The sequence below is a fragment of the Myotis daubentonii genome, chromosome 4 (genome assembly GCF_963259705.1).
Source record: "Myotis daubentonii chromosome 4, mMyoDau2.1, whole genome shotgun sequence".
NCBI lineage: Eukaryota > Metazoa > Chordata > Mammalia > Chiroptera > Vespertilionidae > Myotis > Myotis daubentonii.
This window is the reverse complement of record NC_081843.1, coordinates 107,715,623-107,728,969: the sequence shown is the minus strand read 5'-3', so window position 1 is coordinate 107,728,969 and position 13,347 is coordinate 107,715,623. Positions and strand designations below refer to the sequence as shown.

At 40.5% G+C, this 13,347-nt stretch overlaps 1 protein-coding gene across 2 annotated transcripts in view; it reads right to left on the bottom strand.

Annotated features, from left to right (window-relative positions):
* The window catches only part of OXCT1 (3-oxoacid CoA-transferase 1), a 130,386-nt gene that overhangs the window by 46,118 nt on the left and 70,921 nt on the right, over positions 1 to 13,347 (bottom strand). For both annotated transcript variants that reach the window (XM_059694861.1, XM_059694862.1), the window contains exons 10-13: positions 12,311 to 12,405; positions 10,205 to 10,253; positions 5,929 to 6,001; positions 5,241 to 5,316 (exon numbers count right to left, since the gene is read on the bottom strand). In XM_059694861.1, coding sequence (XP_059550844.1) covers positions 5,241 to 5,316; positions 5,929 to 6,001; positions 10,205 to 10,253; positions 12,311 to 12,405 — 293 coding nt within the window. The remainder of the gene's footprint in view (positions 1 to 5,240; positions 5,317 to 5,928; positions 6,002 to 10,204; positions 10,254 to 12,310; positions 12,406 to 13,347) is intronic.

Sequence of the window (13,347 nt, the reverse complement as noted above, 5' to 3'; positions counted from 1 at the left end):
TGTTTTCCATTTAAGCAGCATTGAAAGCTAATTATATAAAAATTCTAGTAAAGGACACGAACTCTCCCAAAGAACTCTCCCGCTGATCAATTATTTAAAAAAAAAAAAGAATAAATAAGACGTTTAAAATACTTCACACATGAGATTATATAAATTATACCTGATTAGGCAGTGGAGACTTTAGAATCTGAGAGCTTACAAAAAAATAAAACGCAGAACATGCACCTGGTCCAAACAGCACCTTTCAAACTCCCAGCTTGACTAGCATCATCTGAAAGGACCAGGGAGCATGGGGCCAGCTTATCCCATGACCACTCTCCTGCCATGTAAGAACTTTCCTGTCCTGTGTCCTCACCTTCTCATTCTCCTGAATTCTGTCCCAGGTGGGTGCTAAACAGTGAGTTGGGGGAGGCAGTGAATGAAGAGAAAAAGCAAAAGAACTCCATACAACCTTGGGCTAATGTGGGCAGCCTGCCCTGACCATGGCTGGGGAGTGTACGTGAGAGGACACGCACTGCTTTGGAATGCATATTACAGCAGGTTCACTATCTTGGACTGGACCCTTTAATTCTTGAATCAAGACTGAGTTTGTGAATTAAAGTGACCCAGTGACAGTTGATGATCTAAGAATGAGCTGAAATGCCACGCAGAGGGAAAGCTTCCCTGATTGCATAAAGTTAAAGGCGCCACATGAGATAAAAATAGCTGTGTTTTGATTTCATCCCACGTGGAGCTTGTTCAACATATTGGATACGGAAAACACGATCACACACATGCTTGTTAACAGCTGGTCTCTTAAGACATCCACTAACACAAAGGAAAGTCTCCATCAATGCTGTCTCTTAAGGTAACCAAAGATAGCAGAGCTGGAACAATGTTGATAAGAAATAGTAATGCTAAGAGCCCAAAGCAAGGTCTCCAGAACAAAAGGGAAGAGGATTAAGGTACTCTCTAGAGGAGGAAGGCACATTGTCTGCTCTGTAAACACAGAGGTTTTTTTGGAAAAATCACCAAATATTTGGAAATTTAATGACATACTTCTAAATAACAAATAGGTTCTAAAACAAACTCACAAGGGAACTTAGAGAAATATCTGGAAGAGAATGAATATGAAAACACAACATGCAAAAATTGGTGGGATGTCACTAATGTGTGCTAACAGAGAAACTTATAGCATTACTAAGTTATATTAGAAAATAAAGGTTTCAAATCAACGATCTATGGCAGAAATTGGCAAACTTTTTTGTAAAGAGCTAAATATTTTAGGTTTTTCAGGTCATATGGTTTCCATTGCAACTACTCAACTCTGCTGCTGTAGCACAAAAACAGCTATGGGTAATAAAGTGGCTGTATTTCAATAAAACTTTATTTACAAAAACGGGCAGTGGGGCTAGATTCGGTACATGGACCATATTTGCTGATCCCCATTAGAATATTAGCTTCATAAATGTGAAAACTTTAATCTATTTTGTTTCCTGCTGCATCTTCAACCAGTGCATGGCCTTTAATATATGTCTAATAAATAGCTGTTGAACGAACAAACTAACCTACAGAACAGGCATATGAGTGAAGCATTATCATTTTACAGATGTGTATACTAAAATGAAATAATTTGTCATGCCACCAATAAGTGACAGAACCAGCATTAAGCACAGGCCTAATTCCAAAGTTCTGTGCACTTTCCCCTACAGTACACTGATACAGCAAAAGCATCACTAAATAATTATAAAAGCATCATACTGTCAAATACCTATTCTCTAACTGTCCTTTTCCCTTATCCATAGTTTGTAGTTTCCTCAGAATTGGTACCAAATGAACAGGTATCATAATGTTAAAACCATATATATGCAAACATATCAACACTAATAAAAGAGAAAAATGGTAATTGGCGTACGAGCTACCCTTTTCATTGGCTAATCAGGGCTATATGCAAATTAACTGCCAACTAAGATTGGCAGTTAACTGCCAACAAGATGGCGGTTAATTTGCATATGTAGGCACAATGCAGGGAGGCGAAAGGGAAAGCAGGAAGAAGCCCCCTGCCACTGACAGTGATTGGAAACCCAGCGGGGAGCTAAGAGCTGGGGGGCAGGGCAAAGGCGGCCCTGGGGCCGCCTTTGCCCTGCCCCCCAGCCATGATCGGTGCCTTTTCTGCCCTGGCCAGTGATAGCAGGAAGTAGGGGTGGAGCCAGCGATGGGAGCTGGACACGGTCGAAGCTGGCAGTCCCGGGAGCTAGGGGTCCCTTGCCTGGGCCTTAAGCAAAGCCCACGATCACGGGGCCGCTGCAGCTGCGGGTCCCCGCTGCCTGGGCCGGACGCCTCAGCCAGAGGCGTCACGCCTGGGCAAGGGGCCGATCCTGCGATTGGAGGGTGATGGGGGTCAACGCCTGAGGGCTCCCAGTATGTGAGAGGGGGCAGGCTGGGCTGAGGGACACTCCCCCCCCCACCACCACCCAGTGCACGAATTTCGTGCACCGGGCCCCTAGTAAAGATATAAATATATATATGTTTATATCTTTATCTCCTAATCTTTATATTTCTATATCTGTATCTGCAGATTTAATATTTATACTACAATTGATGCAACAAAACCCCTAGATTGAATCTTGGACACAAACCCTTTAATTATATAAGTAGGAAGACAAGAAAGCTACCTTCTTTAAACAGTCATCATATTTAGAAGACCAAATCAATTTCGTGCACTCATACATGTAGCACACATGAGTATGACATTAATTTTTATTCTTTTTTTTAAAAAACGTAAGGAAAAAACAAACACCAAAACATCCTATTCTTCTCTGCCTCACAAATCCCTCATTTCAGCTCTCCACGTAGGAGCAGGCCCTTGGCTGTTGCGTGGTTCAGATACAGCAGCCCCGTCCCATGGGCCACAGCTGCATTCTTTCAATAACCAGTTCCCAGAGCTGATCATACACATCTGCTTCCCTTCACAAGTCAATAATCCATGGCAGCTGTTTTTCAAAAATAGGCATTAGGAAAGCCAGAGCAGTTCTGAATATAGATTCTACGATTGCACGTCTTCCTACATTTTCGTAACTTGCCTGGGTTTTACCATCAACGTAATAATCAGGGAACTGGAAGGAGCCGAGTTGCTGTTTTGTTCAATTTTCTCTCTTCAGATGCTCAGGGCAGAATTTTTAAAAAATCTGTGTACACGGGACCAATGCTGCATACTAAGAAGCTACTGAAGAATAAAACAAAGAGCATCCAACACCATTTTCCCGCCTTAAAACTTAATGCATCTGACATCGCAGTGATTAATGGGCATGCCACGATGCAGAAAAACGCAAGGCTGTGCAACCACTGGAAGATTATTAAACCCAGTAAGAAGATAAAAGTCAATGAAAAATGATATAATAAAGCCGAACTTTGCAGATGCGTGACTGCCAGATCTTGCAATAAAAATATATCTACATTTTATAAATCAACATACTAGTAAATATGTGGGGCAAATAGATTGCTCACTGAAACTGAGTAAGGAGGCTGAACTGTACCTCATCCATAACCAATTCAGAGCAGGAAACCTGTCCTCAAAGAGTCTAATTTGGGGTAACTGAACATGAGTTTAGGATGAGTGTGTTGTACTAGCAACTGCTTCATGTTACACAGCCAGCAAGTGACAAAAGCAGGATTTTAACACAGGTCTGTCTCACCGCCAGGCCCTTGCTCTTAGCGGCTAAGCGATGAGAGCCAGACGGGACCCCTGAAATTAGAAACCCTCCGTTTATAGATGAGGATTTGACCCAAAGAGCTTCCATGCCGTGTTCAAGGTCACACCTTCATTACTGGTACAGCAGCGCTAATACCCAGGGGATACTGTTCTACGTTCCTTCTACTACCCATCTGGCCTTTTTCTAAAATTTGAAAATAGAAATACATTCTGATTTCCATAAACTGCTTATCGTCACTGCACAGTGCTCAAGAGGCCCTCTCTGATTCGTTGAAGCCTCCAAAAGCCTCTTGTGACCACGGCTGATACAGAACAACAAACATTTTTAAAGGAAAACAGCAATATAATCAGTAATTAGCTAAGGGTTTCTACTACTAAGGGGTCAATCATATATTCCCTTACATTGTAAATATGGATTCTGACCATTCTTGAATACACTGGTTCCCAAACCTGGTTACACACTGTAATTACGAAAATCTAAGAGATTTCCCAAAAACTCTCAAATCATAGAACAAGAGCCTCAATTCCTAAACCCAATTCTTTTTAGCTGGTGCTACAGAGAAACACACAGGAATCCTTAAACATAGCACACCTCAGAAGAGTAACCTGAGCTACCAAATGAGCTCATAATCCCAGCCCTGTGCTCACTGCGGTCTCCGTGCACAATTTGGAAAGCGACAACTGGAATACTATGAACCACATTCCTAAATCGGCTCATTGCAGTCCTTTCTCCAAAGTGTATTCTGATAGGTTTCTTCCCTCATTTAGGTCAATAGTAAAGGAAAACCATTTGCATTTCACGAGCATGTTGGAACATCCCAGGTTTTGTTTTCCATAATAGAAGACAATGTGATTGGTTACTTCTGGGGTCATGTGAACAATCAAGAGAGGACTTTAGCCCTAGCTGGTTTAGCTCAGTGAATAGAGCATCGGCCTGCGGATTGAAGGGTCCCAGGTTCAATTCTGCACATGCCCGGGTTGCAGGCTCAATCCTCAGTAGGGGGCGCACAGGAGGCAGCCAATCAATGATTCTCTCTCACCATTGATGTTTCTATCTCTCTCTACCTCTCCCTTCCTCTCTGAAATCAATAAAATATATATATATATATTAAAAAAAAGAGAGAGGACATTAATCACTCACTGTGAATAAGAAAATAATAGGATTAATATAAAATTTATAAACTTGTTCAGGGCTCTTTCCAGTTATAAGGAGTTACTTATAATAAACATTTGTATTTCTTACTTTTATGATAGAACATAATTATACCATTTTTTAAATCTTCCCTACCTCTTTCTTTATGGAAAATTCTACTTTGGCCCAGATCTTGCCTATTTTTAGTTCCAGCTACATAATAAACTGGCAAAGCTGAATATTTCTCAGGGTTTGCTTAATTAAAATTTGACTCAAATAAGAAAACACAATACAATATTTCTTTATTGTTAAAATAATTATTTTGTATTATCATGGCAATCTGACAGGATTTTCCTTAATGTTTCAAAAATAAGTATTCTGACCCAAGCATAGTTCAAAAGGAAAATGTCCACTTACAGGGATCATCCAGTTAGCCAGGTCACCATATTTGGAAACCTGCATGGCTCCTAGCATGGTCAGGTTGACATGTCCTCTGAGAAAGAGAAAGAGGAATTAACAGGCAAACTTCACAAGCTTCATGTCCCTTCGCTGGAAACTGCCAGCAATTAAAATAAATAACTCTGTATTCCCCCAAATGCAATTGCTTTCCCCCACCCAACACCTGATTTCCAAATACATCAGCTCAAGCTGATGTGGAGAAATAACCATTAAGAGTTCTTTTTTAAAAAATTATAGCTCATTTCGCTTCCAAAAGACAAATTAATACAGTTGTACACAGTGAGTTTGTTGCCTTCAGTGAGGGAGCATGTGGCTTGATTGGAAGGCAAACATGAGCTAGAAAATGAACACAAAGTTTGTAGAAAATGTCAGGGGCCTCAGAAAGAACTTTTTAAAAATGTTTGCTTCGTGATAGCTGGCACACAGATATAAATTCCATTTGGGGGGCTCTTTTAATAACAGCAGGCTGGCTGTTCCCATTCCCGACATCCGATGTGAATAATTTCACATCTCTGTGCAGCCGAACAAGCCCAGGATGGTTTTCTGGCGGGGAGACGTGTCTATGTTCAGAGCCTGGCTGACACGCTCCGCCAGTGACTCAGCTCCTTCCACAGTGTGAAACGTGAGCGGCTTTGTCATTACATACCCTCTAATCATCGCGAATGACTCATCGCTGGAGAAGTAAGAGGCTCCTGGAAGAACAGTAACTGTTTCCTTGCCTAAACACACACACACACACACACACACACACACACACACACACGACAAAGGGAAAACAGGGCTATTAGATTTCTAAGAGTACTGTGGTGGAGAGAGGGGTCAGAATTGTCACTAACACTGTTCACATTTGCCCTTGCATGGTGGTAATAAAGAGCAAACCCATTTTTTCATTTTATTATTGTTCTGAAGTTCTCTACAGACAATGCAATACCCTTCCAGGCCCCCCAGCAGCCCCACTCCCCTCACCAGCAGGTGCTATATGCTAACAGGACTGAGGAGAAAGAATCCAGTGCTACCGTGGTCGCTGGAGCAAAAAGATTGTGGAATAACCATGAAGAAATGCAATTCTGAAGGGAATAGCACAGGAGATGCACCTCAGATATTTTTAAAAAAACAACAATGAATAACCTAGAAAGATTCTTTAGCATCATTAGGGTTGAATCTTCTCTTTCCATCTCAGTCTCTATCTCTCTCCCCCTCTCATCTTTCCTCTCTTGACCTTGAAAGTTTCTATGAAGGCCCTAGGACTTTGATGAAAGTAGGAAATAACATTCTAATACCGGCCAATGTATTTAATGTAACCCTCAAGAGGACCGCTCTCAAAACTTACATCTCATAATAGAAGTTCAGAACTGCGCAAGACCTTCATCTAATACTATCATCTGATTTACATCTACGCTCCTTTCTTCTTGTGATCTATTTCCTGTCTGTCCGGGAGCTTCGGGTGTCCAGGAGAAGCTTCTGGTCTTGACCAGAATAGTATTCACAGGCCCTTGGCCAAAGGTAGGTCAACTGTATGACCTACCATGCATGACCCCGGTGTAACAGGACAGAGAAAAAGAAAGGGAAGGACTAGAGAAAGGATCCTGGATACAACAGGACCAGAGGGGTCTGACCATGCCCAGCCGTGCAGCACAGCAGTACCCAGCTTCTCAAGTCTTGCCCGAAAGCTCACTTCTCCATCTCTATCCCTCTCCATCTGAGCTCGAATGTGGAGAAAGAGGAAGACTATTTATATCATGCTGAAATATTTATCCCCCAAAGGAGTTGGATGCTAAACAACAAAAACATTTTCACATCTTCCAAAGTACCATAAAGCTGAAGAGCTTTAGAAAATACTTTCTAGTGTGGTGAGTAGGAGCTTTTAGACAGCACATAAGAGCTGAGGGATGAAATGAGATGTGCATGCAATGTCCTCAGCCTAGTGCCTGGCACAGAGAAAGGACTCCATAAACGTTAGCCTTGTCATTCCTCTCTCTGAACAATGCTGTCGCCCCTCAAGGAATTACTACTCCAGGACCAAGCATGACTGTTATGGTGGGTCATACAGCCAGCCTGTGGACCCCAGGTTTCAGGACAGGCCTAATACAACTGAACCTTATCCTGACACAAATTCCATGTCCAGCAAATCCCGTTCCTCACCAATCCTGTGAGGTGGAGAGGAAGCAGGACTATGTGGTAGGACAGTAAAGCAGAGGAACATAAACATTTCCGTTCCTTTGGTCTCTGTGTTAAATCACAGTGACTTCGCAATGGCAATTTCCACGGGCTGTCGTACATGCCAGGTGCTATTTACCACGTCACAGGCAACCCTGAGGTCACTGCGGAGCCTCAGCTCTCCCTATGTGATTTATGAGGCACAGTTTTATTAAAGAGCCCGGACAGCACATCTCATGCAGGAGCTGTCAGGCCCCTGCCAATACATTCTGGTCTCTTACAAATTACATTTTTCAGAAGCAAAGTTAATTTTTAAACATCCAGTAACTAAACAGAAATAGATATTCTAAAGCTGAATCCATGCTTTTCAAGTGCAATATCAAATAGGGTCAAAAAAAATAACTATAACTAATAATACAATCAATACCTTAAAGAAAAAGGGCTCAGTGTATAGGAGGCAAAGGCCAGAAGCCAAGCCTAGAAGACTGTGTGTATCCAGTCCCTAGCAAGGTGATCCTGAGCGCCTTACTTCACTTTTCTGGGCTCAGTTTCCCAATCTGTATAATGAGGTTTCACCTGAGGCTCAAACTATATCACACATCTAAAAAAGTATGCTGTAAATTATTTAGTGTTATAAAAGTGTGATTTGTTTTGACATAGTCATATGAGATTATTATTTAGAAAAATGGGATCCTTAGAAATAGCTTTATTATTATTTTAAAATTTCATGCACTGATTTTACCCAGACACTTAATTCAATATCCATTTCAAGAAACTCGTATTTTTTTTAAAAAATTCCTTTCAACTTAACGCAAACAATGGGTTGATCTCTCAGGTAATTTTCAAGTTTAAGGAGTTGAGGAAACGGACAATTTGTATTCTGGGTTCTCTACCTCAAAGCTTTTCCTCCCTAATTTGGACAGCTCCAAAATCTAAAGCATCATAAATCCCAAAGAGGACTTTGATGAAAGAGTTAGAATATTATTAAACTGCTTTGCAGCTTGGCTTCCCAAAAGCACTGAATTACTGTTTTACAAAGCAGTTTAAGATTATACGTGACATTTCAGAAGTTGAAATACAAAACTGGTGGCTTCGTTAGGATGGAGCTACTTTTAAACTCAATCAGAAATGCCTACCATCCAACAATGTCATTAGAAAAGATTAACTATTTTTCTAAGGAAAGTGGGTTCCATGAACTCAAGCCTGAAATTTAGAAAATGGAGTTATTCATTTTGCAAATAACTCACTAACATCATAAATTAATTAGGCCAAGAAGCAAATATTTTCACAGATCAATGAACGACTGCTAAAGGGTACAGCACAATTAAATTACAGCCTTGGCTAAATGGCATTGCTTTATCACAGTGGGCCTTTCAGCGTTGAGTCATGTTAACTAATTCAACTATTCAACCAGAAGCTGTTTTACTTCCAAAAATTCTCTAAGAATCAAACATCAATTCTTCTCGGCATCTGGCCTTTAAGCTCAGCTCATTTTCCTTCTCTTCTGAGATTGGCACCTACTATTTTTGAATGTGGAGTAAGAATAATACGTTTTCAGAGATAGAGTGAATAGGAGTAAAAGAAGGGTACAGACAAGCAGGCTAAGAATCGCATAAAAATTATCTTCTCATGGGCAGTCCCATGCTAAGGATAATCATCGGCCCCAACAGAGAGGCAGCGGTGGTGCCTCCAGCATGGGCAGTGACGCTGGCCAGGGCCTCCAGCCTGCATTAGGTTGCTAATGCATGGACTCTAGGTTCTAGTTGCACAAAGAGCTCATAATAAGAAGTAAACCATCTGAGTGTGGGAACAAGGAGCTGACAAGACTAGACTCCCGAATTCAAAGAAACTCTATATATTACTCATATCACTGGGTCATACTTAGTGGCAGACACTCCCTTCAGCACCACCCTTGAACCTCTGAAGGATGCTCTCTGACTCTGATGAGGACTAGCGGACAGGAAGTGGCTCCTATAACAGAAACCTCCATGCACCAGATCTTTTCTTTTTGCCCCTATGGATCCACACCCACACTCTTCTCATCATGAGAGTGCAGACCTATTTCAACCTGGAATTATCCAAGGGGAGGCTCAAGCAGGAGACCCAGTGAAGGAGACCCACCTCACCCTCAACCTGGCTGTGTTCCTTCCCTTTTCTGTATTTTTGTTCTTTCTGGGAGATGTTAGGCTATGTTTCCTAACCTTTGTTGCAGTTTTTCATATATATATTTGAAAATTGCCAGCAATTATATATATATTCAGCAAGAGTTTTGTTTAAGCAGTCCTAATTTAATTCTTCATACCGAAGGCCATAGTTCCTGTTAGGTGACTGACCCTCTCTGACAGCTGCCGCTTAAGGCCTGCCTATGGGTAATAATAGTAACTCCCTGTACCATGGTATCTTACCATCCTTCCCTGGTTTCCCTAATCCTGTCCACACCCTTGTCAACTGTCCCTCCCTTCAGGCTCCTCAATACCCCCAGTTATAGCTGGGACCCTGACCGATTAAACCACCAGAGCTCTCACCATGGGATGTAGCTCCACCTAGAATTTTGCCTTGAGCTTAGTCTCCCTAATAACAGTCCTCTGACAAGAAGTCAGGCAACAATGGGGCTTGGAAAGCTCATCTCCCCCCCTCAGTGAAAAATACAGTGACTACTCTCTAAGAAAAGACAAAGAAGCAAGCTCAACTCCTTACTGGTATCTGGAAGAGAACTAAATCAACAGCAAGGAAAACACTGGGAAACTCATAATGAGTGAGTTTACCTGCATTGATTAGATCTGCATCGACTTCATTTTCGAATGGATATGGACCCTGCCAAATGAAACAAATGAACCAATGTCAATTAGTAACAGAAGTTTCTCACTGAACTGAACACCAATACTGTAATATAAACAACGTCTCTAAAACTCCAGGAAATCGTCTTCAGAAGACTTGAGGTGAATCTTCAAAAGATAATTCTGGTATTTGCATGGCTGTGTTTCTCACATTCTTTCTCACAGTCTTCCCTACACTATGTGTTTCTCATAATCTTTCCTACACTAATATCGTGACTAGGTAAGTGAAAAATATCTTCTAAATATGATCAAAGTTTGAAAGTAATATTAAATTTTTAGAAATATATGACAATAAAACAAAAAGTATTCACGGCCTACTATGCAGCAATATTATTCATAAACCTTCCTCTTAGCAAATATAAACTAAATGGCTGCATTCTTGATAGAACCAAGAATGAGGACATATTGGCTGTAAAATTTTAACGGACTTTCTAAGGACCAAAATTTTATTTTTTAAGTAAATTGAAGTGGTAACTAATGTTTAGACCTATGTAAATTTCCTTTTAAACATTGACCCTGGGTAATTCATGTAAACTTATTTCCCTTATTTCAAACTGAGGGAACTGGTCACTCTAGATAATCCCTAAGGTACCCAAACAATACACGTCTTCTTTTTTGTTGTATTGTTTGTTTCTTTGTTAATCCTCACCAGAGGATATTTATCCATTAATTTTAGAGAGAGTGGGAGGGACGGGGAGAGACACAGAGAGAGAAACAATGACTGGTTGCCTCCTATAAGTGCCCAGACCAGGGCCGGGGATGGAGCCTGCAACCAAGGTACGTGCCCTTGACCAAAATCAAACATGCAAACCTTCAGTCCAAGGGCCAACACTCCACTAACTGAGCCAAACCAGCCAGGGCCTAAGTCTCTGACTTCAATACGAATCTGATTTCATCCAAACACGTATCATTTTTGTCTTTGAAAATGGTCATGATTATTGCCTCAATCAACCAGTATCGACTCTATGCTTATAATCATTATTTATAATATAAATAATGGTATACATTTTTACATATATAATTTTTTTACATATATAATTTTTATTGCATTAACAGTTATAATCCACTGAGGAACAATAAAGATTAGGAATACTATAAATTGGCAAATTATAAATAATCTCTGCCATAGTTCATAATTAAATTAAAAATGTCATCCAGGAAGCAAATGTGCTTCTTTTATTCATTATAATACTGAGGAAAAACTGTGGTCAAATTCTCTGAGAATACTGAGCTCACCTGCAAGGTTAATTCTGAGGAAAAGAAAATTCTACCCTTTGGGACAACAGGACCTTAAAACACATTGATGAGAAGAATTGCTAAGACTTTCTGAATTAATCAACTGTCAAAAAAAAATGTCCCTGCCCTAAATAGAAACCTTACTCTCCCGTTTTCACTCGGAGCCTTACTGAATTTTATTTCACAGAGACTGGTTAACCTTCATTCTTGTCCAGCCACACAAGAGTTAAAAGTAGTTAACTAAAGAGCAAACTGTGAAGCAGGCACGGGGAGATGGAAACCCATTACCTGATAAAGGAGGAGCAGTGAAAAAACTCGCATAGTCAGGAAACATCTGCTGCAGCAAATATAACACTACATACTCACAATGACCACCACTGTATGGGAAAGTTAAATATTTTACTGTGATGATAAACAAATAGAAAAGGAAGGCTGGGAACTTTAAGCTAACAATTCTCAGTTATTAGAAGATTGCACTACATGGAATAGCTAGTTCTCCATCAAGACTGCATAAATACATAGAAACATGGAACAGACTGCGGAATCTCAGAGGGAAGGCAGGGGTGGGTGAGTGGGTAGGAAGAGATCATCCAAAAAAACTTATATGCATATATGCATAACCAATGGACACAGACGATGATGAGGGGCAGGGGGGCATGGGGGTTGGCAGGGGGTCAATGGGGTGGGGGGAAGGGTACATATGTAATACTTTCACCAATAAAGATAAATTAAAAAAAAAAAAAAAGATGAGCAAGGGGAAAAAGGACTGCATAAATAAAACTTTAATTTCTATCTTACCAAACCCAGGATTCCATTTTCACTCTGCAGATGGATAGTCATATTTGGGCTGATAAAGTTGCTGGCCAGAAGTGGGATTCCTATGCCCAAATTAGCTGGAAAAGAAGATGTTAAGGTAGTATGTGGAAAAGGTAGAGAGATTTATGCCATAAATCTTCCACATACATCAACCCGAAGAGAAGCCTTCTTTAAAGGCCCTTGCTCTAAATGTAATTACTGAACACATTCTCCAATCACCCTCTAGGCACTTTTGTAATTAAAAAAATAAAATAAAATAAAATCACTAATTAATCACAGCTTTTTCAATAACGCTGATATGCTTTCCCATAAATATATCAAAGCAGTGGCTTTAGAAGACCAGCCAAGAGGTCATTTTCACTGTAAGACATTCTGTTTGCATTAACATGCTCAGCAAATTTAGACTGATGTATTATGACTTGTGACTGATATAATATTATTAAATGTGGATTGACCTTTGTTTAAAAGCAATTTTGACTTTTCAAAACTCCAACTAAAAATAAGGATGACTTAACATTCTTAAAAAGGGCTACCATTTCTAAATTTTAAAAATTTTCTGACAATACCAAAATGTCTGCATGAAAGTGTTTCATCTCCTTTGGGTCACTGAGATAGCATCCACTGGTGACTGAGTCTTCCCTAAAACACAAGGGGGGATGGGGCATAAGTTTCAGTGAAAAAAAATTGTAACTATATAAAAAGTAGCTGGGCCTTGACCAGTTTGGCTCAGTGGGTAGAGCGTCGGCCTATGGACTGAAAGGTCCCAGGTTTGATTCCGGTCAAGGGCATGTACCTTGGTTGTGGGCACATCCCCAGTAGGGAGTGTGCAGGAGGCAGCTGAATCAATGTTTCTCTCTCATCAATGTTTCTAACTCTCTATCCCTCTTCCTTCCTCTCTGTAAAAAACCAATAAAATATATATATTTTTAAATGTAGCTGGGTTAAGGCATCAAAGAGTAACTGAGGGTGTTGAATCTTCTTCCTTAGACATCAAAATAGGATAAATCCTAATATGTACC